The 24,768-nt window shown below is 33.9% G+C and overlaps 2 protein-coding genes across 2 annotated transcripts in view; one reads left to right on the top strand and one right to left on the bottom strand.

Annotated features, from left to right (window-relative positions):
* Window positions 1-9,414, bottom strand: part of LOC132547071 (kazrin-like) — a 93,270-nt gene extending 83,856 nt beyond the window's left edge. The window contains exon 1 of the mRNA XM_060210825.1: window positions 9,084-9,414. Coding sequence (XP_060066808.1) covers window positions 9,084-9,120 — 37 coding nt within the window. The 5' untranslated portion in view covers window positions 9,121-9,414. The remainder of the gene's footprint in view (window positions 1-9,083) is intronic.
* A 2,180-nt stretch (window positions 9,415-11,594) lies between these two features.
* On the top strand, window positions 11,595-17,531 carry LOC132547065 (glutathione S-transferase 3, mitochondrial-like). The gene is made up of 5 exons (XM_060210818.1): window positions 11,595-11,805; window positions 12,332-12,396; window positions 14,166-14,223; window positions 15,051-15,123; window positions 16,683-17,531. The coding sequence occupies exons 1-5, from the start codon at window positions 11,683-11,685 to the stop codon at window positions 16,781-16,783; spliced, it is 420 nt and encodes a 139-aa protein (XP_060066801.1). The 5' UTR covers window positions 11,595-11,682; the 3' UTR covers window positions 16,784-17,531.
* The last annotated feature ends 7,237 nt before the right edge of the window (window positions 17,532-24,768 follow it).

The following is a 24,768-nucleotide window of genomic DNA, read 5'->3' on the forward strand; positions in this document are numbered from 1 at the left end:
ATACCTAATATCCTTTGTATTTTTGTACAAGGGTCAAGATTTGCTTTTTTATGCTTTCCCAGGGTGAATGTAAAGTTCAAGGTAAACATTTCAGGTCAGATACACACATGTGCCTCAATGTTTAGGTAGTGATTTCTATTCCTGTACAGGTCAGCTATCTACATAAACAGAAAACACACTCGATCTGGTTGTTAAATGATCCTTACACAGAAAGAAATAATTAATCTCGTAATTTTTATCAATCTAGTAAATGATTTTCTGATGTACATTCAGGAATGCTTTCTTCATTTCCTCAGTATAGCTGTAGGCCAGATGAGCTAAAACCCTATACAATGGCATTTGAAGTGCATAAGTCTTGGCCATCAAATCAAAAAAAGTATTGTTGGCTTTTGAAATATTCAAAAGAAAATCACAGATATATCTGAAAATTAAAAACACATTCTCTTCATGTCTTCAAAGTTAATATCAGTTATTTTATCGAATGAAATTTGAAATAAATATATATTCCTAATAGTTTAGTATTAGTTTGGTTTTAATGATGTGAATGGTTAAGTTGACATAACAATGTTGGCACTGTTAACAGCATCCTCATATCTTATTTAACTAACTTCATAATTTAATGCATGTAACAAGAAGATTATGGTAATTAGGGTTTTAATATGAAACCATGCATATCTAAACTTGTCACCTGTAACAGCACTTATATTAACTTATCTTACTTAAATTTCACAGAATTTCTAAGATTATTAAGAGAAATCTTTCAGTCTATATTTTGATGAGTTAATTTAATTCTGCTTGTGCTCAATTACAGTACTATAAACCTTAATTGCCAAATTCTAGATATTATGGTAAATGTGGTTTTATACTCGGGACATATATATCTCGGTTAAACTAAAATGACAATGAAGTATAATACGCCATGCACATTCTTAATACACCTATAGACATTCAAATCTAAGGAAGTGAAATCAATATTACCTGAGTTTTACAGGTAAATATATAATCTCATTTACATTTTATAAAATCAAGAAACAAAACTTGTACTTACCAAAGTTTGCATCGTCCATGTTGGATCAGACCCCAAAGATGGATTTCCTTAACACTGTCCTGAAGGTATAAATCCAACAGCTCTCTGACTGCCTGGGACAAACCAACATGTGGCTATATATTACCACTACTTCCAGATACAGTAGTGGAAATGAGTTCATACAAAATCATTTTTAAATGTCCTGGAGTTACGTAGCGACTTTAATGAACACACCGTGTTAGAAGCCTTAACAGTAATAAACATTGATGAAAACTTAGCATTGTTGATAAAACCGACTGTGTAGTCTTGCATTTCATTGGTTCTATTGTTACCCACGGGTGGATCTGATTGGTTATCGGAGTAGCTGAATGACAAAATGTGTGTCGACTGATGACCCGTTTCACTGGGTGTAAATACACCTCTACCCAGACGGTGCAGGTATGTATAGACGCAGGTACATAAAGGTGTTGACAGCGACTCATTTACATTACCGGGTACACAGGTACACGTGGAAAAAATCACAGCTAGGAATATCAACAAAGAAAAAAATATCAACTTTTAACAATTTAAATGTTGCCTCATTGCTAGCTTTATTTTCAGAAGTGCTTCAAACAAAAGAAAAAAAGTTGCAAAAATTTTATTGGAAATACTTTAGTGACATTAAATTATTTAGTGACATTAAACGAAATGCTGACACTGGAGAACCCTGATATGAAAGTAGAAATATTCTGTTACATTTTCTATAATCAAACAAACTATCAATGTTATGTATATTGCTACAAGTTCATTCTAAAGCATAACTTTCCAGATATAGGCACTGAAGCTTCTATTGGATGTAAAGGATAAAAAATAATCTAATTAATGATAATCTACATACTGTTAAGGTCACTTCTCAAAGGAAAACTTTTAATTTTTTGTGTTTGATACAGACATGTCTTGCATTGTAGCCATAGATGATCAAAGTGTGACAATATTTTTGAAAAAAAAAACAACTCCATAAACTACCCCACGCAGTGGCTCAACAATCGATCATACCTGGAGAGGGTGACCTGAGATTACCTCAGAGTCTGTCTCTGCTAGACAAACCTGTCTGACCTTATATGGTAGACGCCACAAGGGTCAGATCCCTGTGAGGTTAAAGGTTATGGGTTAAATTTGTCTTTTCATTTCCCCGTATTGTTTATTTACTCAGATGTCCTGCGATCTGTTTAATCATCTCGAAAAGTTCGTTTTGGTTAGAAGTCACAACTGTTCAGGTATTATTCACTGCCATCTTTTGAAACAAGTGTTCTATGTAAATACTTTAAAGTGTTTCTGCTGATAATATTAAAAACTTGATCCAAGGGTTTTTTTTTCTCATAAACCTGATATGTCAATGGGAATATTAATATTTAAAGGTAGTGTGACAGAGGATTACAGACTGGTATATCAATAGTTTCTGTCTTGCTGAAATTTTAATGATTACATCTAGAATGGCTCTGATCAAAGAAATATACATAGACTTCAAAAGATCAGAATACCAATACAGAACATCCTCTTGTTGTTCGTCTGATATCTCCAAAGTCTGAAGATTTAGCAGATAGCTAGCTAGCTATTACAGTCATTAGAATATTGCACTTATAATTTTAATAATTATACTAGAAAATAGTGTTACTCTGTTCATAATTAAAAGTTACATATTTGATATGACGAAAGTTCAGAATAATTGAGCTATATGCTAATTGAATGGCCTGCAGGGAAAAGAAAGGCAACATTGAGAATATGAGTACATATAGTTTCTCATTTGAAATTTTCCATTTAGCAGGCAGACCAATCAGGGATGCCCACCAATAAAGATCAACCAATCTGCGATGCCCGATAACATAAATCAGCCAATCAGGAATGCCTGCCAATATAAGATCTGCCAATCAGGGATGCATGACAACATAAGATCAGCAAAACAGGGATGCCTGTCAATATAACAGCCAATCAGGGGATGCTTGCCAATATAACAGTCAATTAGGGATGCCCAAAGACATAGTTCAGCCAATCAGGGGATGCCTGCCAATATAAGATCAGCCAATTAGGGATGACCAAAGACATAGTTCAGCCAATCAGGAATGCCCACAGATAAATTATCAGGTAATTACGAAGCAAATGTAGCTTTCAACACTTGTTCCTGAATTATCATCATAGCTTTGCCAGCTGAAAGGCCTTAATAACAGACAGAAAACTTGTTAATACAATCACAATAGTTCTCTTGTGACATGGAGTGGAAGTGTGACATACAAAAAGGTGCAATATCCTACAAAATTATTAAGGAAAAAACTTCTTTAAAAAAAAGACTTACTTTTTCATTCCTTATAAAAGAAATTGATAATATTATAACACTTTCATATTTACAATTAAAGGTTTACTCATTCTTTATCTTACAAGATACAAAACTGTCTAAAAAGCAAAGAATGACGATCAGTAACAATATGGTAGGATCAGAATCACTTGTGCTGTTAAAGTCCCATATCCAATTTTGACAGAGAAGAGATAAAGTGTGATGCTATTACATTATCTAGGATCAACATGACATTGTAGCATCACTATGATACTCTATCATATCTGTCTAATAGGCCTCTAAGGTACTGCCTGGTCAGCGGTGTGACAGAGAACTGACTGAGTGGTGATACGTAATAGGATTACTCTGAGGTACCCAGTAAGTCTGATCAGGCACCAGAAATACACATCAGGGAATTACTAACGGTAACTATAATTGTATTGTCTGACAAAATATGATCATGTACAGGGGGAAAAAATCCTTGGATCGGGCTCATGTACAGCCAGTCCAAATTACACTGTACCAGTATAGCAATATTGACATGTGGGAAATAACAGAACTTTAAAAGACGATTTGTTTTTTAAATCTTAAAAGCAAATTTCTGTAAATATACCATTGCAGGATTCATGTAAATCTGTAAGGCCCAATGACGTGTGCAATTATTATTAAATATACCATAAGAATTAAGAGCTTTCTAGTAACAAGGTAAGGCTGTAGAACTTTTCTACAGAACAATATCTGTACAGTAATTACAGATAGCCAGATATAATAGTGCATGATCTGTTTAACTGACTTTTCATTACCATGACACTGTATGTTGATATTCATATAGATCAGTAAATCTATCGATTAACAAGATTTATCATCACAGGTAAATCGTTATAACTTACCGGGTTTGTATATAAATAACAAACTTGATCAATCAACAGGTGGGCATGTTCCTGAACATAAATGTTATTATTGTCCAGTATGGATATATCTTGTACAGGTCATTATAACAGCTAGTCCATCGCTATCTTACTCTTTAGTTCCTGATAATTATGGTCATATAAATAAGTGCCACTGTAATATATCTTTCCTTTATGTGTACAGGTACTATATAGACATATTAAAGTTGTGGTAATTATTACTGAAGAGAAAACAGTCCTACAAGTACATGATACTGTAATATTTAAGATGAAATACACACACATAAATCCCAAAGCCCTGATGAAGTTCAAACTATAATTAATAAGTTTTCTCAAAACATTCAACATTTAGATTATAAAACTACAAATAAATGAAAAATCTTTTCCTTTTAAAAACATTTCTGAAAATATGAAATGCATGTGAATAATAACTTATACAGATAGTTTGACTCAGTCTTTCATTTTCCCGAATGTTATCCAAGCAAAACAACGTCCTCTATTTTGTAAACATTTATTAACATTAAAGTACACAAGTAAAATAGGAGACTGACTGATTTTTCCTCTTTTATAGCCCGATATAAAACTTGAACATGTGTTAACGGGCTTGATCACGACAACCAGACATATTGATCTGGGCATGATTACTTTGTCAGCTGATGCCAGTGGAGTGCACCTGCTGTCTGCTGTAGAATTAATGTGTTTTATGTTTACATACTAACAACTTTGCTATGAAATAGAACTCAGGTTCATCAAATAGTTATCAATCCTTGATCAAACAAGGGTGTAGCATTGATTAAGGAAAGTTGTTCAAACTAAATAGACTGCAACAGGAAATCACTTTTCTCCATGACATTACATTGCACTTCCTGTCTCCTGAACTTGTCTCGAGTGATATTGTTTGCTAGAAGTATAGAAAAACCACAATAACCTACACAAAAAGCCCTGCCAAGCAGTGACAACAAGATGAAAAAATGTACTACCTTCATCTGTAATTTGGCAACATTCTAATCACTTTATGGATTTAAATAAGATTTATCATGTGATAATTGTTGAAATCAATTATTTCAAATTGAAAATATAATATTTGACAAAATTCTACCTCTCAAGAAAAAGTTATAACAAAATTATAAGTTTTGAAATTCCAGAGTATCTCATCTGTTGATCTGTTTTCCCCAAACCAGTCACAATCAAACCATGATGTTTGCTGAAGTAAGCAATTTTTTCTTTTATTAATTTTTAAATTGGCTACACTGTTTACTCAAACTTTCACAGTCACTACCAGAAGTGATTTCTGGGATGACTGTTACATGTGCTTGTTTCCATGGAGGATATCTACGACTGTGCGGTGCTCATAATACAGGTACAGTGTATGTTGGCAATTTATCATATGAAATGAGCTGAAGCCATTTTATTGAATGTCTGCTTGGAAATACAGAGCAATCATTCTGCAATAAGTACCACTGTTCATGTGATCCACATGTTACCTCATTTTTTAGTTACACACACAACTTATACATATTCCCACTTTATTTTGACAATAAACTGTAGTCAAATGTATATTAGATAGTATTTAATAGTTTTATTCTGTTTTCTCTTGATGAATGCCTCAGAAATAAAAAATAAAATCTGACTCTGCAATTTTGTTGTCAATGTAAACAAGCTGGCATAAACCAGCCAATTTGATAGTGTTTTATTATTTATAAACTTGAAACATATAATACACCATTATTCAATGTTTGTTAAATATTTCTTGATGATTTTATATTTTTCCAATATGGCGGCCACATATCCCGCCAAACCGCCACAGGACGAGGGAGCCCCTCACCTAACGAAACATGATTTCTAGCCGAGCCAGCTAAAATCAAGCGGTAATTTTTTCGATCACAGCAGTAATAAAGTATATTAAAATACTATTATGTACTTTTTATAAGTAATAAATGAAAATACTGCTGAATTTACACTAAATAAGACAGTGGTCACAGAATCCCTCTTATCAGTCTGCTAACAAAGCAAGCTATGACTGCTGACAATGCGCACGCATCTCACGGGATCTCGTAGTACCAATCAGGAGTGAAGACAAAATTCTTAAATAAAGATTCTGTCAGTCAATTGCTACATAGAACCATGTCTAACGAGTACTACACAAGCTTGTTTCATAATGTCTCAAGATGTCATAAAGGGAAAAAAACCCAAGTTCTTCTCCTCACCTCGGGCCATCATGAAGCAGGAAGGTTTTTCAATCAGAGCTCGCCACTGGCTGATTCCACCCTCTGTAATTTGATTTTAGCCGTGGTTGTTTTTGCTTAATTTAGTAAAATTTTCTGACTCAAACAGTTTCGTTGTTTTCTAATAAACATTTCAGGAATAATTTTTAACATTGAAAGATTAATGTAGCCTTGACTGGCTTTTCATGATTAGTCAGAAAGCAACACCTGATAGATATGTCCATGGCTACTTCATCAACAAATTTGGTCCAATCAGGCAAATGGTTTCGACCATATGTGATAAAATGAAAGAGACCAGGTTTATGCTGACAGAAGGTAATATGCTGACTTAAGTTAATAATCAGGTTCATAATCAGTTTACTTTTTTATACTAAAAACCTTTGATAGTTCAATAACTATGCTTAGTGAATTTCAGGTTGGTTTTAATTTGACATGTTGCAAGCTGTTGACAGCTCAGACATTCCCGTTTCAGTATGATCAAACTAATGTCATGATGTCATTTTTTATTACCCGTAAGACTGCAAGTGCTTCCCATTGCCTTCTAAGTAGCTTAAAACCACTTTCAGGCCCCTATCCTGTCCTATATCCCTCTCTCACTAGAACCCTAGACAAGGATGCTACCTTTGATCCAAAAAGGCTGCCGCCCCCTTGATCGATGGACCCTAGCCTGTTGTTTTGATCAAGTGACCTCCTCAGCTGGCAAACATATTGAAAAGAATAAAAAAAACAGCCTCGGACTGTCCTGACCCAAATTACCCATTCTTCTTAATAGGAATATACAGCACAAACCAAACACAAGCACCTTTATCAGGATATTTATGGTAAAAACTGTAGGTGATCAATAAAACTGCACGAAGTAACACTGGTTATTTATAGATCTCATACAGGGGTAATCCAAAAGCTATATTGTACAATAGCCAGTAATTGGGAAACCAGACAGCACTTTAAGAAAGGATATGTATATCTGTGATTCTAATAAACCTTTACATATAGCCATGTTGTAGTCCCAGCTTCAACATTGTATTATCTCAAGAGGGGACCACATGGTAAATAAAGGTACATACAGTATGCAGAAACACTCTTTACAGAAAATTCCTAAGCTTCTGCGTTTCTTCAACCTTACTATAAAATAATCAATATTATGGAATACTCCATTTTGATGTAAATCTGTCAACAAGTACAGAACTCTGTTCCATGAAATATTATTGATATTAATTAATTATATTTAAAAACTTTTATTTAACAAATTTTTAAAATGCATTGAAGAAACTTTATTTGGATTTTTGGATTTTTGGCTTTTTTATTTATCAATATCTTGCATTCACAATGAAATCTTAGGATTATTAATTCACTGCAAAAATTTATTTTCACTCCTACCGAGTCCTGGAGTCTGGCAGAATTGTATCATTGCTTTTGATCACAAGAATGAGACATAACACAGTGAAAATACATGTAATTAAATAGAAATGCATTCATACCATTTGACAATGTTTCACGTCTAATAAGAATGTTTGTAAACAAACATCAATAAATACCTAGTACTTAATGTATATAATATGTACATCCATGTGATGGAAGACAACATTTTTTTCCTATAGGAATGTAAGAATTATCTCCCTTCCTACTGTCACCTTTCAACCACTTGCCTGTGAATCCGTTTTCTAATGTGTTATTCATTAAAAATGTATTAAACAGACCAATGGTGAATACATCGCCACTCCAAACAATCAATAATCTGATGACAACTTTGAGCATTTTTGCTGATATCACTCTTATCTTTTAACTGATCATTTCCCTGACAAGAATCAGAAAAAAAGCAGAAAAAAAAATAAAAAATAACATGAGAAATAACAAAAGGAAGAACAGAAAGACCAGCAGTTTGAGAAAGTCCACAAGACAAAACAAGAGAGAAAGGAGAAAATCAAAAGATGGAAAGGAAGAATGAACAATAGGAAGGACAAGAAAAGGCTGGAGGAAAATAAGAAAAATAAAAGATGGAGAGAGTGAATGAGCAGTATGAAGGAGATGAGAAGACAGAGGATAAGAAAAAAATCAAAGGTGCCAAGATAAGAGGGGTAAGTTACAGTTTAAAGTACAAGGAAATGTATGACAGACGAGAAATAACCACGAGGAGATTCAGTAGAGGAGTGAATGAGGAGGAAGAGAAAAGGGCAAATAGAGGACTCCTAAATCAGGAGGGGGAACAACAACATCAATAACCGAAATAGAAAGAGAAGGATGACGCATTTTGATGAAAAATTATAAATGAGGAGGTCGGAACAACATGATTCTGTCATATGATGGAGCATTATTCCTCAGCCTGTGTGATGATGAGAGTTGTTGAGTGATATTATTGCTGATGGGTTAAGTTGATAATACTGATGATGACAAGTATTATACAGTGGGCTACAGCTGCAGAGTATACAGTCAGGAAAGCTTAGATTGTAAAGAGATAAGCACAAGATACATATAGTAACACGCTGGTAAGATCGGTTACAAACATAAATCCCTACCACCGATCGATATAGATTGTTTCTATCTCCAAACACAGGTGACGCTGTCGGAGACTGACTCACCAGGTGAGGCTAGGAAATGAGAAAATATAAACAACTTACCTTTCACAAGGTTCATCTTGCACTCGTTCCCAGCCATATATAGTTTTGTCAAAATATACAATTTTTTCAAGATGCACGTTCATGAAAAAAAACGTGGCGAGATTAAATGACACCACATGAATGCATGATGTGTTGTGAACATGCAGTCCCACACACGGCACTGGCGAAAAGAAATCGACAACCTGCAAGCATTATCGTTCGTAAATACCATGTTTACATGTAAGTGTGCTCGTGTGCTGGCATTAACAAGCTCATCTTCCTGTAATACATTCACGTGTGCAGTTATCAGGTAATGTCAGACAAGGACACACGAGTACTTATTGTCGAAATTGGTGTTGACCTTCGCGAGCTACAAGCGTCGCACGCGGAATGTCTCGCGCACTACACACAAGGCGATTCCATTCATAATGAAGGGTAATAGTTTCGTGCCCGCGTGAAATCAATAAAATGTGATAGGACACTAAACAATATCATTAAACGAGTAGTGCTATTTGCGTGCTATTTCTTAATTAAACAGAAAACACAGTTTTGACATTCTTCAATAAAAGCATATATTTATCAATTAATATCCAAACACATTAAAACATTTTATATCGTATTTTTTTTTTTAATTTGGAACATAAAATTCATTACTTTTCAAGTATTTAATCAAAAGTATTTGGTAGCATGATGAGACTGTGAAAAGTATAAACGAAACAGAAAATAGCAATTAATACCAGAGACGTATGATGATTGTACAATTCGAAGCTGTGTAAATATGTGACACCAGTTTGATCTTCCACAGACTCTGTTTTCGTTAGCCTATATCACCTCATACCAATATGTATGTGTCATTTCGCGGTCTCCTCTAGCAAACACAACATAATGAAATCGTATCGCGATTGGTAAGTCATTAAAGCTTTATGATATAAGTAATGTACACTTATGACAATATATATACACCACTTTGTTAATTGTACTCCATTAGTGTGAGTGATTGTTGAACATCTGGCTTCACATACATACATCGTGCATATATACATGTAAGCATGAAACATAGATTAACCTTTCTCTATAAGATAGACACGTGGTTACCATAAAGATTTGAAGAGACGGGAGTGTGTGTAAGCCTGTACACATGTATTTCAGAAAGCACGTACATACATATAATACGTAGGTTACTAATTGGTAACCTATATATAGGTATGCAGTCGTGCACACAGGTTGTCGGTTAGGAAATTCATACGTACTTCTATAAATATATATCTATATGTATCTTTATACTTATATGAGTCTTTGTTTGAAGACAATTTTAACTTAATTTTATTCGTTCATTATACTTCAGTTAATAAGAAACTGCAGCTGCCTTGCGCGGAAAAATCAATAATCACATACAGTGTAGACTGTTTTCATTGACCTACCTATTGCAGTACAATATATCGATGACGTAACCATCGAGAATACCATTTCAGTAAATTATATATCATTTACGACCGCACCGGATGACAAATTGCTTAATCAATGAATCTGACAAAATTTTATTGTAGGCCTATACTGTACACATAATTAATGTCATAAAAACACAAACAAAACTTAACATATTCCGGAACTGACAACTGTCTGTATGTTGAACACATGTAGTGATGCAGATCAGGGACGTAAAATACAAATTACATGTCCCTTCGCAGAAATATCCATTTTTGTATTATAAAAAATTTTGCTTGTGGACCACATTCTGTGATGGTGTTTAACGTCGTTACTCTGTTGATTGTGCTAATATTCTGTTACTACGTGTGTTCTTCTCTTGAGTAAAATTATGGAAGGCTTGGATATATTTCAGTGGAAATTTCACGAATTTTCGTCACATATTTGAAATATTGGAATCCCGAGAAAAAAATCGGACATTCATGATCGTATGAAGATTTTTAATCAGTTTTAGACCTAATTATATACCACAAAGAAAAATGAGAACAGTAGCAATGGAAATGAAAAAATTATATTTCCCCCATTTTTGAACTAGTATACCAAAATCTACCGTCATCAGAAGTCAGTAAAAAAAAACCCTCGGATTCAATGACAGATGTGATGGTTGACACTAACTTTTTGTCTCAATCTTGCTGGAAACGTCTTGTGCCTTGAAAGATAATTTCATTTGCGTATACTTCTGACTATGTTTTATGTATACCGCTGACAAAGTGTTTTCCAAGAATTTTTTAATGTCATGTCTGTACATGCCAGTGCAATGTACCATGCCACCGAGTGTGAAACCAAGGGAAGTAACTCTGGAATATCCGAATGCCGTGTTCTGGTACCCATTTAAGTCCGCGTGCACTTACGCAGGTTGAGCGATTTCTCTGGACAGAAATATGATTTCAGATCGCAACATGATATTTCTGCTGAAATATTTTTAATTTCACACATATATATAGGTCTTGTCTTGTTTTGTATCAAAAGTAACGAATGCCATCTCAGGGTCATGTTTATAACTTGGGGTTTGAATGACCCATTTACTAAACGAAGCGGACGGTAGGCTCTATCAATTCTAAATTTAGTAGTGACGCTTTACTGACGACCTAAATAACAACTTTGCTTAATCATATCATTCTACGGGTATTTTGAGATGGCAGAGCTTGCATTGTCTCCTGATTTCGGATTCGTAATCCTTGTGATCGTTGCATCAATTTTTCTGTTGCAATGGCTAGGGATTCAAGTCGTTATGGCGAGGAAGAAGTATGATGTTCGCGTAAGTTAATTGACACTGTTGTCAGATTTAGTGTTCGATAAAAGGATGGGTGGGGTTGACAACTAAAAGTTTAAGCTTATATTTTGTGCAACTGTAGTATCATAACATAATGTTGATCAGGTATTGGAGTTTTGGCTATTTCACTGCTGTATAACAAGATTTGCACGGTGTTGCATGTTACCTGTTGATTAAAAGCAATGCTAATATATGATACATAATCATGATATACCCATGATCAATACAAGGGGTTAACGTCCACTATTACGACCTTTCCGGCTTTTAGCGACCGAAAAAAGATAGCAAAATGAGATGAAAGGAAACAGTGTGAGGAAATATAGGCGAGTGTTAAAGATGTAGAGAGTGTCGTGTAATACAGTGTTTTTATTACTTCGTTTTCAGCAACAGGTGCAATTAGTTGATACTTCAGAAAACATGAAAAGTTGAGTACTTTATACGTGTTACAAACAACATTAAACCATGTTTTTCTATTAATTCAATGATTTTCTTTCTTTTTTTATATTTGCAGTACCCAAAATTATATAGCCCCACTGATGACCGTTTCAACTGTGTACAGAGAGCTCATCAGAACACGTATGTGGTGACAAACATAAATATGTATTGTTTAGTGAATTTGACTATCAGAACATGTACATGTATTTATTAATTAAGTAGGATTTTGGTGATAGAGACAACGCCGTTCAATTTAGTAGGTAGAGTAGTGGATTCACTTACACCTCCGTGCGGCACCTCAACAAAAAATTTGTTAATTTGTCGTCCTGATGAAGCTCGGGCGAAACCGGTTGACGGTTCAAAATAAATCCATATCAATTTACTCCGAAGCTGTTGTGATTGATTCCCTAACACTATAAATTAAATATTGTCAGTATGATTTGTTTACATTAAAAGTGTTAGTTACCATTGGTATTTTATTTGTTTTAAGATGATGATCATGACCAGCCAGGACCACTTTTAGTACCACATGTAAACATGAAGTATGGCCTAAAGGATTAGTGGTTTACATTCTCTTCATCATAATTACATTTAAATCATCACTTTGTTAGGATGGGGAGACATACCACTAGATTTTTTTGTGTTGTTCTCTGCTGTCTTCACTTTCCATGCAATAGCTGGTTTCTTGTAATAATTGGACACAGATGTCTGGTCAAAGGTCACATGATTCACAACTGAAAATAAATTTACCGTAGCAATAGCTTCTGTTCATTGTGCCGATCATGACCATATTTGGTACATATACCGGGTATGTAGTTTTTTAGGAAGGGTTACACGGAACTGATCTTCATGTCTGTAGGTTTAGGAAATCTATGATCTGTCATTTATAACAGCTTTGTTAGATTTTCACATTCATCTCGGATACTACTGTAGATATGATGTAGTTAAGAAAGGTAAAAAAATTGTACATGACATCAGCCCCGAACACGAGATGGGTCACAGAAACTTTTGTCTCAAACTGATTAAGAACTTTTTATCATCTTAATAGATTGATAAAATATCTTGACTAAAAATCATCATCTGTCCACAAGGAAGTAAAACATATTAAGAATATTAAACTATTTAAATTAACTGAACAACCCTTTACAGTAATGGTTAGAAATGCATCCTGCCAAAAATTTTTTTGAAACAAAAAGAAAAAAAAAATCAACCAATGATGTCTCAGCTAGGTTATTGAATGTCCAGCTGGAATAAATCACATCAGACATCCAGTTCAACAGATTTTAGCTTATGAAAATTGGGGACCATTGATGTTTTCTAAAAATGAGAAAGTATTCTCATACATAGAAGGTACCAAATGATCTCAATTTGGTTTCAGGGCATCAAAGTTTCCATTCAGTGAGTAATACCAGTCATTTTAGATTTGGCATGTACATGTATGGTATATAATGAAATATGAAAACTTGAATTTATATTCTATTCCAATGTTTCCGATTACACACAATTTTAATGGAACTTGCCGTAAGAATCAGTATTGATCTGCAGATATTCAGAATTTATATGATATCTTTATGATGGTATCCAATGCAACCAGATGGAGGATTCCGAACTGAAAGATTTATTTTTGTTTTATACTTTATTCTTGAATCAAGTGATGAAATTTGATACTGAGATGTATCAAAATGCTGAAAACTCAATTAAATGAGTTTTGTTGTCATAGCAACAGCTGGTTGATTTAACTTTGAACAAGTTTAATATGTTTGTATGAAAAATAATCATTGTCAAAGTTTTATAAAAAAAATTTTACTTTCTTGCTCTACACATGTTTTGACAGCTAGCCATAGATTACCTACATCAGTGAATGTGATTTATATGATTTGTGATCAAATGTCTGTTTTTGTTTACTCCAGGTTGGAAGTGTTTCCAACATACCTAGTGCTACAGATATTTGGAGGCCTATATGCACCGGTAGGTACATCAAATTATATATTAATCTTTCTAGCCCATCATTCCAAGCTAAATGAGCTAATGTTGTGGCCATTCATCTGTGCTGTTCATCTGGCATCAACTTCTCCTAAGTAGGAAAGAGTACAAGATTAATCAAGAGGCTCCAAAATATACGGTATTGATATAGGCGTTATTTTAAAAGCTGTTATAATGTTTCTTATTACTTCAGTTTTTACCTGTGATTTACCTGTACAGAATCTGAGATAAACATTGGGAAATATCAATAATGTTTTCTGTATACCTATTAAATAAACCCATCGAAGAAATTCAAGGTCAAATTGGATAAAACAATGAAATTACTTATTCACCAAAAGGTTCAGAACATGGTAGGTCTCTGGTGGGTTACTAGGGATGATGTCCTAAACACTTAGTGACAATGAAAATACCCAGAACATGGTAGGTCTCTGGTGGGTTACTGGGATGGTCCTAAACACTTAGTGACAATGAAAAGGCCCAGAACATGATAGGTCACTGGTGGGTTACTGGTATGAAGTTCTTAACACTTTAATGAAATGAAACAGACCAATATTCAAGGTCATGAAGATTAAAATATTCTAGATTTGCATTATAATTCTAATTACATCATGTTGCTTGTGATGATAGGTAACTGGGTTAATACATATCTTCATTTCAATTATCTCTGTTTGACTTTAGAGTCTCTGCTAGCCTTTTTATCTTGGTTTGATGTGATTATTCTAAATACACATTGTCATCAGGTTATAGTCTGTTTTACTGGAGTTCCTTTAGGTAACTATATATGTGTACCACTTTTTTTACAAATGTTGTAGAAACTGGGAGCTGTCGCTGGCTTGATCTGGATAGCTGGACGTGTGGTCTACGCAATGGGCTATTATACTGGAGGTAATTATATATGTATAATCAACAGCTAGGATAACTTATGTATTGGGCTATTATACTGGGGTAAGTATTCTACAGCAACAGAAGCCTACATAATGGGCTATTATACTGGGGTAAGTATTCTACAGCAACAGAAGCCTACATAATGGGCTATTATACTGGGGTAAGTATTCCTCAGCAACAGTAGCCTACATAATGGGCTATTATACTGGGGTAAGAATTCCATAGCAACAGTAGCCTACATAATGGGCTATTATACTGGGGTAAGTATTCCTCAGCAACAGTAGCCTACATAATGGGCTATTATACTGGGGTAAGTATTCCTCAGCAACAGTAGCCTACATAATGGGCTATTATACTGGGGTAAGTATTCCTCAGCAACAGAAGCCTACATAATGGGCTATTATACTGGGGTAAGTATTCCTCAGCAACAGAAGCCTACATAATGGGCTATTATACTGGGTTAAGTATTCTACAGCAACAGAAGCCTACATAATGGGCTATTATACTGGGGTAAGTATTCCTCAGCAAGCCTACATCGCTATTATCAGCAACAGAAGCCTACATAATGGGCTATTATACTGGGGTAAGTATTCCTCAGCAACAGAAGCCTACATAATGGGCTATTATACTGGGGTAAGTATTCCTCAGCAACACAAGCCTACATAATGGGCTATTATACTGGGGTAAGTATTCCATAGCAACACAAGCCTACATAATGGGCTATTATACTGGGGTAAGTATTCCATAGCAACACAAGCCTACATAATGGGCTATTATACTGGGGTAAGTATTCCTCAGCAACACAAGCCTACATAATGGGCTATTATACTGGGGTAAGTATTCCTCAGCAACAGTAGCCTACATAATGGGCTATTATACTGGGGTAAGTATTCCTCAGCAACAGTAACCTACATAATGGGCTATTATACTGGGGTAAGTATTCTACAGCAACAGTAGCCTACATAATGGGCTATTATACTGGGGTAAGTATTCCTCAGCAACAGTAGCCTACATAATGGGCTATTATACTGGGGTAAGTATTCCTCAGCAACAGTAGCCTACATAATGGGCTATTATACTGGGGTAAGTATTCTTCAGCAACAGTAGGCTACATAATGGGCTATTATACCTGAGGTAAGTATTCTACAGCAACAGAAGCCTACATAATGGGCAATTATACTGGGATAAGTATTCCATAGCAACAGTAGCCTACATAATGGGCTATTATACCTGAGGTAAGTATTCCTCAGCAACAGTAGCCTACATAATGGGCTATTAATATTCCATAGCAACAGTAGCCTACATAATGGGCTATTATACTGGGGTAAGTATTCCTCAGCAACAGTAGCCTACATAATGGGCTATTATAACTGAGGTAAGTATTCCTCAGCAACAGTAACCTACATAATGGGCTATTGTACCAGGGGTAAGTATTCCATAGCAACAGTAGCCTACATAATGTATTGCATATATCATTGGGGAGATGTAACCATACTGTATTGCAATTGTTTCCATGAGTGAATTCCATGCAGTAAACAGCTTGTTTTTTCATACTGCAGACCCAGAGAAAAGGAATAGGGGCGCCTTCGCATACATTGGCCTGCTGACTTTGCTGGTCTGTACAGTGTTATTTGGCCTGTCTCTTCTTGGTTTCTTCTAATCCAACATCAAAACATCCACTTTAGAGACGAGGAATTCATCTGCTTATTGAAAAAAGTGGATTCCTATGGTTATTTCTGCCATCGATCACCATCACTAGGAGAATTACCTCCGTCATAATGTATATATACACAATTCATACATGTTAATCAGGAACAGAATTAATTTGTTATATATATATATATATATATATATGGATTTTTTTAATGATCTCTGTTATTAAAATGCAATTGACATGAATCTGTAAGAAACTGATATACCAGAGTTATTTCCCTTGTGTCGTTACTGTCATCTTTATCCTAACAACCTTAAAATGATGCAATGGAAAGATACAAGTGTATCATGACTGTTCACTCTTCATTTGGTCTAATCAACCACTCAAACATTTTTAACCAATAAATGTTGGATACATCCAATCATAATTTTCCATCATAATTTCTCATCCTGGTTTGTACATCATAGACGTGAAGATATGTTTTCATGTCAACAAAAGTGCCATTTATAATTCTGGACAATGTTCTTATACATACGATGTTAAAAATGCAATAATAGCATTAATTATGGTTTCCTTGTTGTGTTTATTTGATTAGATTACAGTGACCCTGTATGATAAAAACTTTGGACTGTTCCCGTGATTAATGGATATGTAATTAAAAAAAGAACAAAATCACAGGATGGTCAAAAAAATATATCAATATTCCAATTTATTGCCCTTTTAAAACTTAATAAAGAAATATGATAAAATTAAAGATTTTTTTGTTTGTTTTTTTTGGTTTGTTTGTATTTTTACACAATATTTTGTTGAATGACCCTTGTCATTCATGAGAAGAACAAATTATTAGTCAACATAGATGATAAAGTGCGACTGTTCAGTGTTGGTTGATAGGGGACCTAAGTCTGAGTATTGCTTGGCTACTACAGTGTTCTGAGGATATAACCATGTAAACAAGATTTAAGGATACTACTAGTCCAGCTCGCAAGCTGTTCTTGGGATCAGCAGCTTGTCAAATTTTAATTTGTATCCCGACCTTGTGTGGATCATCAATACTAAACATGGGACAATTATTTAAACCTTTTCACCTGTTGACTTTTTTGGAGATATGACCTTGTACAACGACATGTATTTAAAATAGTTGCTCATATATAGGAATATTTTTTAATGGACATATCTGCGCAGGTTTTTGGAAACAATCTTTGTTGTGAGGCAATTTCTTTCTAATTCAAAGACCTAGGACACACATTTTAGATTAACTAAGTCAAAGACTCTCTCATAGCTCACCTGAGCTGAATTAAGGGTCACATGAGCTAATGTTGTGAAGTTATATCAGTCACCTGGCATTCATAAACTTTTAGATGAAATTTCTTCTGAGTGATCAATTCAAGGTACTGATCAATTTCTATCATGTTTTAAGGGAAAATGAAATTCAAGATGGCTGTCATCACCACCATCCTTAAAATGATGATTTTAGACAAATGATGATGATTTCATAACCAGCAGAAGTCAATATGGCCACCACAGCAATTACTGATGTTAAGTCTAAAAATAACATCAATGTCTGTTTTTATAAGGTTCAGCAAAAGATTGTTGTTAGGGGCAATATAAATGAAAACTTGACCTCTATTTATAACTTTCCTTTTCACCTGGTATGTAAGTTGTAAACCAGAAAGTGTTATGTATTGTTAGCTTACCTGGAAGACCTATTAGTTGACCTTGACCTGAATGTGTGTATTGACATTGAAGAAAGGAGCAATCTGACTAATCAGTAGATATCCTATATAATGCATCACTATTGATTGAAATAGATGACTTATATGATATGTGACCTTTGGTGACCTATACAGTCATATTAGGTATAACTTTGAGTTGCAATCAAATCTACAAATGAAAACTAAACAATACAAATGGATATTGATTACTTCTTGACCTATGACCTTTGATGAACTGCATTGTAACAAGATGTGAAAATGATGCAATATTGACTGATAATGAAGACTTAATTGACTTATGAACTTTGGTAACCTATAGATTAAACCTTGACATAAATTTGACCTATTGACCTTTGTCATGCAATTGGAAGAGTATGCCATATTAATTAACATTGATCACCTGAGATATTTTTTTGACTAGTCTGTTAATTCAACCCCTATGTAAATGTTGGAAAATGTCCTTTTTAGGAACTGGTATTTTTCTCCTTCTTTGGAGATTTATTGATGTCCTACAGTCCTCTTTATTTCTTTCTGATTGTATTCATCATCATAACCCCTTCCCTACTCAGATTCTGCCCCATCCTTAGTTACAGGTATATTACTTTCAAATTGTTAATTTATTTTCATTTAATTGGTAGGTACTGTAAATCCGCAAATTTATATGTGAATGAAATTAACCATGAAATTAGAACCTCATGAATATATCTAGATGTAGTCCCTTATTAACATACAGTTCCTCATGGTCATAGCTTGTTATTACTGTGCTACGTGTATAAGACATGGAATTGAAAAGACTGGTGTTAACTTTGATATGAATTTATGACTAATTTGACCTGTGACCTTTATAGTGTGCTGCATGTATTTATTGACCATTAACATACACCTGCTGTGTAATCAGATGTTGAATGAAGTTTCATATAATAATATTTTTATTTAACGATATTGCCTCAAAGTTGTACAAGTGCCTGATTTGTATACGAGAATCTTTGAAGTATCAGCGTGGATAGATGAACAACATACAGACTTAAATTACACCTGTTTAATAGAACAAAGTTTATATCTAAAGTTCCATGGAACTTAAATATAGATAAATTAAAAAGTGCTAGTTTTGCAAATAAAGTTATAAGGAACTTGAATGTAGACAAATTTAGTAGTGCCAGTTTTGCACACAAAGTTTCATGGAACTTGAATGTAGACAAAATAAAGCAGTGCCAGTTTTGCACACAAAGTTCCATGAAATGACGATAAGATTACTAAATCCAATGGTAGTTCATGCACAACGAGCGACACGTTACAGCCTCACATTTAACACCAGGGTTACACACAACACTGGTGATTATGTACATTGTCCGGAATTACTGATTATGGATGCATATAAACTAATTTGTTAAATTCTAACTGAAAACCCTCAATTTGATTAAACCAACTGTGAACAGAAGGTAAAGACATCAAGAGTAAAACCCATGGATTAAGGAGATGTCTTATGTGATTTAAAATGTATAATCCGATGTCTGTATGACAGTAACTTCCGATATCAATGTTCACGGGATTTCCGTTATCCTAATATGAAACGAAAGTCACTTTCAAAATAACAAACAAAAGTAGAAACTATTTTTCAGAACAGTCATGTGATCAAATATTTTTTAATTCAGCCAGATGTTCCTGAAGAGTAAGCGTCTTCTGCTTCATTAATGATTCCTGTCACGTTAACCTTAGTCAGTCCAAGAAGGTTGTCTGATGCGAACAAGGTTAACAAGAAAGGAACCACCAGGCAAATTTACCAACATCAAACACACCGAACGTTATATTGAAGAAAACAATATTTTCACAATAAAGTTATTGTGACTCCCACATTTTTATAATTGCCCCAGAATCTTTGCCGACTTGTATCTCTCAAAACCCTTGTTAGTAGTTCATCTATGACTCTTCCGCTGAAAGACCGAAAGGTCATAATAGTGGACGTAAAACCCGTTTAAATAAATAAAGAAATTCATCTATTGGGTGTCAAACAGTGCCTGGTAATGTGATACTGGGGGAAAGACTTTAAATATCAATGTGAAATCTCCAGCGGAACAGCAATGTTATTATTTAGAAACGGAACTTTACAATATAAAAGTGGAAAACATTATATAATTTCCAACAAAGTAAATTATTGCATCAATCTGCTGTTATTCCTTTTGGGAATTAACATCCTGCATGTTTCATCTGTAATCAAAGAATGCAAAGTATCCGGGCATATCGAATTCGCCACGAAAACCTCTCTAATTGAAACAATGTGTCAGTTGGCGTGATTGATCACGTGACGTTTTGTTTACAATGTGTGTATGTACTGTATTCTTCCTGTCTGTAATGTATACTTTGATCTGCTAATAATTCGATTCCGTAAATAATTACCAGTAGATATTTCTAACATAGACCATTGATTTTCCTTCGATACAAATACCTACAACTTGGACTATAATTGTGGTAAGTAAGGTTATTGAGTGAACAGTTCGGTCCATTCCCCTCTACACACATTTTTAATTATGTAAGAACTCTGGTATAAGTAAATAATGGATTGACTCACACCATCTAACCACTTGTCTTTGTATAACTAGCCTGTTTGCGTCGTGACAAAATTTACTACATTTTATCAAACAACGATCTACCAAACCACTTATATAAGAATTTAGAAAACATCCAGAATTAAAATGCGAGAATAGTCACGGGTTCAACAACATTGTCAAATAGAAGTTTACTCTATAAAGATGTGGGCCGGGAAAATTGTATAAATGACGGAATTATCATAAAATCTTAGTTTATCGCACGAAAACATAACCGTACTTGTCTAATTTAGTCATAGATAAGTATCCGATAATCATTATCATTTTACCAGTAATTCAAATGATTAAGTTTCAATTATTTGTAGAACTCGGTTATATAAAAATTCAGTTTTAAATTTCTCGATACAATTATGGAATGCGTTACCTGAAGACATTCATGAAAATCTGTCCGTAAACTCTAAAGATTTTTACAAAAATGTTAAGGTAGTAGTCTCTCGTTCCTTTAACATCGGTAGCAGACCCCTTTAAATATTACATGGACGATCACCACTTAAATGTAGTAATTCTAAAACAACATCTTTATATTAGAAATTTAGAGGAACGCCCACTTTGTAGTTGTGGTTTTGTTGAAAGTATTTTTCATTTCTTATCATCATGTAGTAATTATACCGCAACCAGACAAAATACAATTCTACATTCTAGATGTAGATTCTAGCAAATCTTCTATAGGGAAATGATAATTCTCTAGACAAAAAAAAAGAAATTTTTTAACTTTTCAAAATTTTATCGAATTCAGTAAGCGTTTTGATTAACATATTTATATACCTTTTGTAGTGAGTGTTTATTTGTGTGGAATCTATTGTAATAGCAGCCAATTTCTTATACACGTGACTCGATTCCATTGCATAATGTAACTAGCACGTGACCACAAATATCAATTACGGCGTCATATACTTTGTACGAGAAATGTATTCTTCAATCTATCCTATTCACCAGATGTATAAATTATCGAATTGTTAAATCTAATTGTTATTCACAATATGATGTGCGCAAGGTGTTCTAAGGCCTGAAATTCCATTTGCTGTTGTATGTACAAGAATTAATATAAGCTCGAAGCCTGTTTTGCTATCCGAAATAAGTCTGTTTACTTTGTTGTTATAATTGATAAATATTATCTAAACTAGACAGTCAATTCCAAAACTGTTTTGATATCTAAAGTAAAAGAAATCTTTTAATAAGTAGAACGTAATTATTATTTTCTTGTTGTTTCTCATGGAGTTTAAACTAATTCATTGATGATTTAAGATATATAAGATAAGTAGAAATTAAATCAATTAAACTTCAGTATCTATGTGTTCCTTATATCATGATGTAGAATAGTGCATCATCTATGTGTTCCTTATATCATGATGTAGAATAGTGTTTTATCTGTGTGTTCCTTATATCATAATGTAGAATAGTACATCATCAATGTGTTCCTTATATCATAATGTAGAATAGTACATCATCTGTGTGTTCCTTATGTCATGATGTAGAATAGTACACCATCTCTGCGTTCCTTATATCATGATGTAGAATAGTGTTTTATCTCTGTGTTCCTTATATCATGATTTAGAAAAGTGCATCATCTATGTGTTCCTTATATCATGATGTAGAATAGTGCATCATCTCTGTGTTCCCTATATCATGATTTAGAAAAGTGCAGGGTGTATTTTTTAAAGCATATGATAAATCTTCATATTTGTTTATCATTAAGCTGTATGCGATTATGTGAACATGACGAAAATGTATTGATGCTGTTTAAATTATAAAACTGTTTGTGATAATGTGTACATGATGAAGCTGTATGTCACTGCGGTTCTCCGTGGCCCTGCATACCACTTCTCACTCTGAAGTTTTTAGTAACACAAGTCCTAAATAAAAGCAGACACTTGACGTCTTCATATCATATATCTTAATTGTATTATTGAGATTTCTAACATTAGTATTTCGGCCAGTCATGATATTCTGTACTCTAATTCTGGACTTGCACATTTTTAATGGTTATTTGATTATTTGTTAGGATTCTGAGCAATGAAAAAGAAGGGAAAAATACGGAATGTACTCACCATGTGGTTTATATATGGGGAACACACCGTTCAGTAGATCAATAATAGAAAAAAAAAGATAATTCAAGTTAATCCTTATAATATCACACTGCATTATTTCTGATATCTGTTATGGACTCGACAACATCGAACCATTTGCCAATCAAATATAACGTTACAAAATGACGTCGATAGGTTTATGATGTAAAGGTGATAAAACTTACCAATGTTTGTGTAATACAGAATTAAATTATCTACTCATAGCACCACAGATGAGCTCCAAAATAGGCGTACACTGTATTATAATATTATAAGTCTTCATTACAATATTTAGAAATACCCACGGTACGTAGATTTTCCGAAAAAGGAAAAGCATTGTATCACAGAATTAGTAATCCTTTAAGGACCTATCTGTGTTTGCTAGAGTCTATTATTATGGAACTGGTGAAATGAATGCTGGTTAGATCACAAACAATGATAATTGGTCTAAAAATCAGGAGGTAAAAGTATAGTTAAAATTTTAAGGGGAAATTAAACACCCGTCTAAAGACTGTACAAAAGACATACAAGTGGAAAGCACCTTTTGATGCAAATTAAGAATTATTTAGAGTACAACATATTAAACAGCAGTTTCGTCCTTCAAGGATTCGTCAGTGATGCTAAGTGCCTGAATTATGAAAGTGACTGTGAAAATCTAAAGTGATCGAGACGAAGTCAAAATCTAGATGGGGAGGTGCCTTGAAATTCAATAAATTTCACAATATTCATTTATCAAGCACTTTTTTAAGAACGTCAAGTACATGTGTATATTCTGAACATTGTCACTTTTCGAATAAGTTAAAAAATGTGGCACATATGCTACGGCAAACCTCGAGGACTGACAGTCAACTAGAAATGTCTACCACCTGCAACCTACAGGGTTATACAAAGGCACACACAGGTGTATATATAGCACATTTTAAGGTGAGATACAGTGGAACCAAATAATGAATTAAGTTTTAATCAGTTTTAATATTAACTTTTTCAGCCGTGTGTAACAATGACGGAACATCATTTCAGCTAAATTGAAAATAAGGAAAATATTTAGATAAAGTGATAAATGTCAAAAAGTTGACGGGGCGTGGAATGAGATAAATTTTTTATGTATGTAACAGTTTGGTGTATGTTCCCTTCTAGGTGGCAGGATGCTGTGACATGCTAAATTATCTTATCAATTCAAATTACAAATATAAATGGTGTGATAAAGATGGGTGACAGCTTTACCTTTACACAATAACAAGTGTCTAAAGATAGGTACATCTGTAACGAACTTTCTATCAAACTTACGATAAGACTAATAAAGATTTGAAATGTTAATTTTTCTTTATGTTTTGCATTTTCGGCAGCTTGTATGGAAATTCAACTTTTAATGGTTTATTTATGTGAAAATAGGAATGTTAAAGACTAGTTACACTGACATGATACTGAAGTAGCATTAAATGTACTCTTAGAAGTATCCTAGCTGTTAGAGTTATAAAACGTGATACACTATATACATATATATTAAATGTGCAATTTTCAAGATCGTACAAAAAACACACATGTGAATAGCAACTTGCAACACAATTTAAGTATTTGATATAGTAGAGTCAAATAACAATTAAATTGAA

This window comes from Ylistrum balloti, unplaced genomic scaffold (genome assembly GCF_031769215.1).
Source record: "Ylistrum balloti isolate Yb309-2 unplaced genomic scaffold, AGI_CSIRO_Ybal_v1 Utg369932, whole genome shotgun sequence".
NCBI classification, from domain to species: domain Eukaryota; kingdom Metazoa; phylum Mollusca; class Bivalvia; order Pectinida; family Pectinidae; genus Ylistrum; species Ylistrum balloti.

Bases quoted from the DNA above. Each gene is read 5' to 3' on its own strand.
- LOC132547065 (XM_060210818.1), top strand. From the start codon at position 11,683: ATGGCAGAGCTTGCATTGTCTCCTGATTTCGGATTCGTAATCCTTGTG. The intron at 11,806-12,331 runs GTAAGTTAATTG...TTATATTTGCAG, and splicing joins GGAAGAAGTATGATGTTCGC to TACCCAAAATTATATAGCCC. The intron at 14,224-15,050 runs GTAGGTACATCA...CAAATGTTGTAG, and splicing joins TTGGAGGCCTATATGCACCG to AAACTGGGAGCTGTCGCTGG.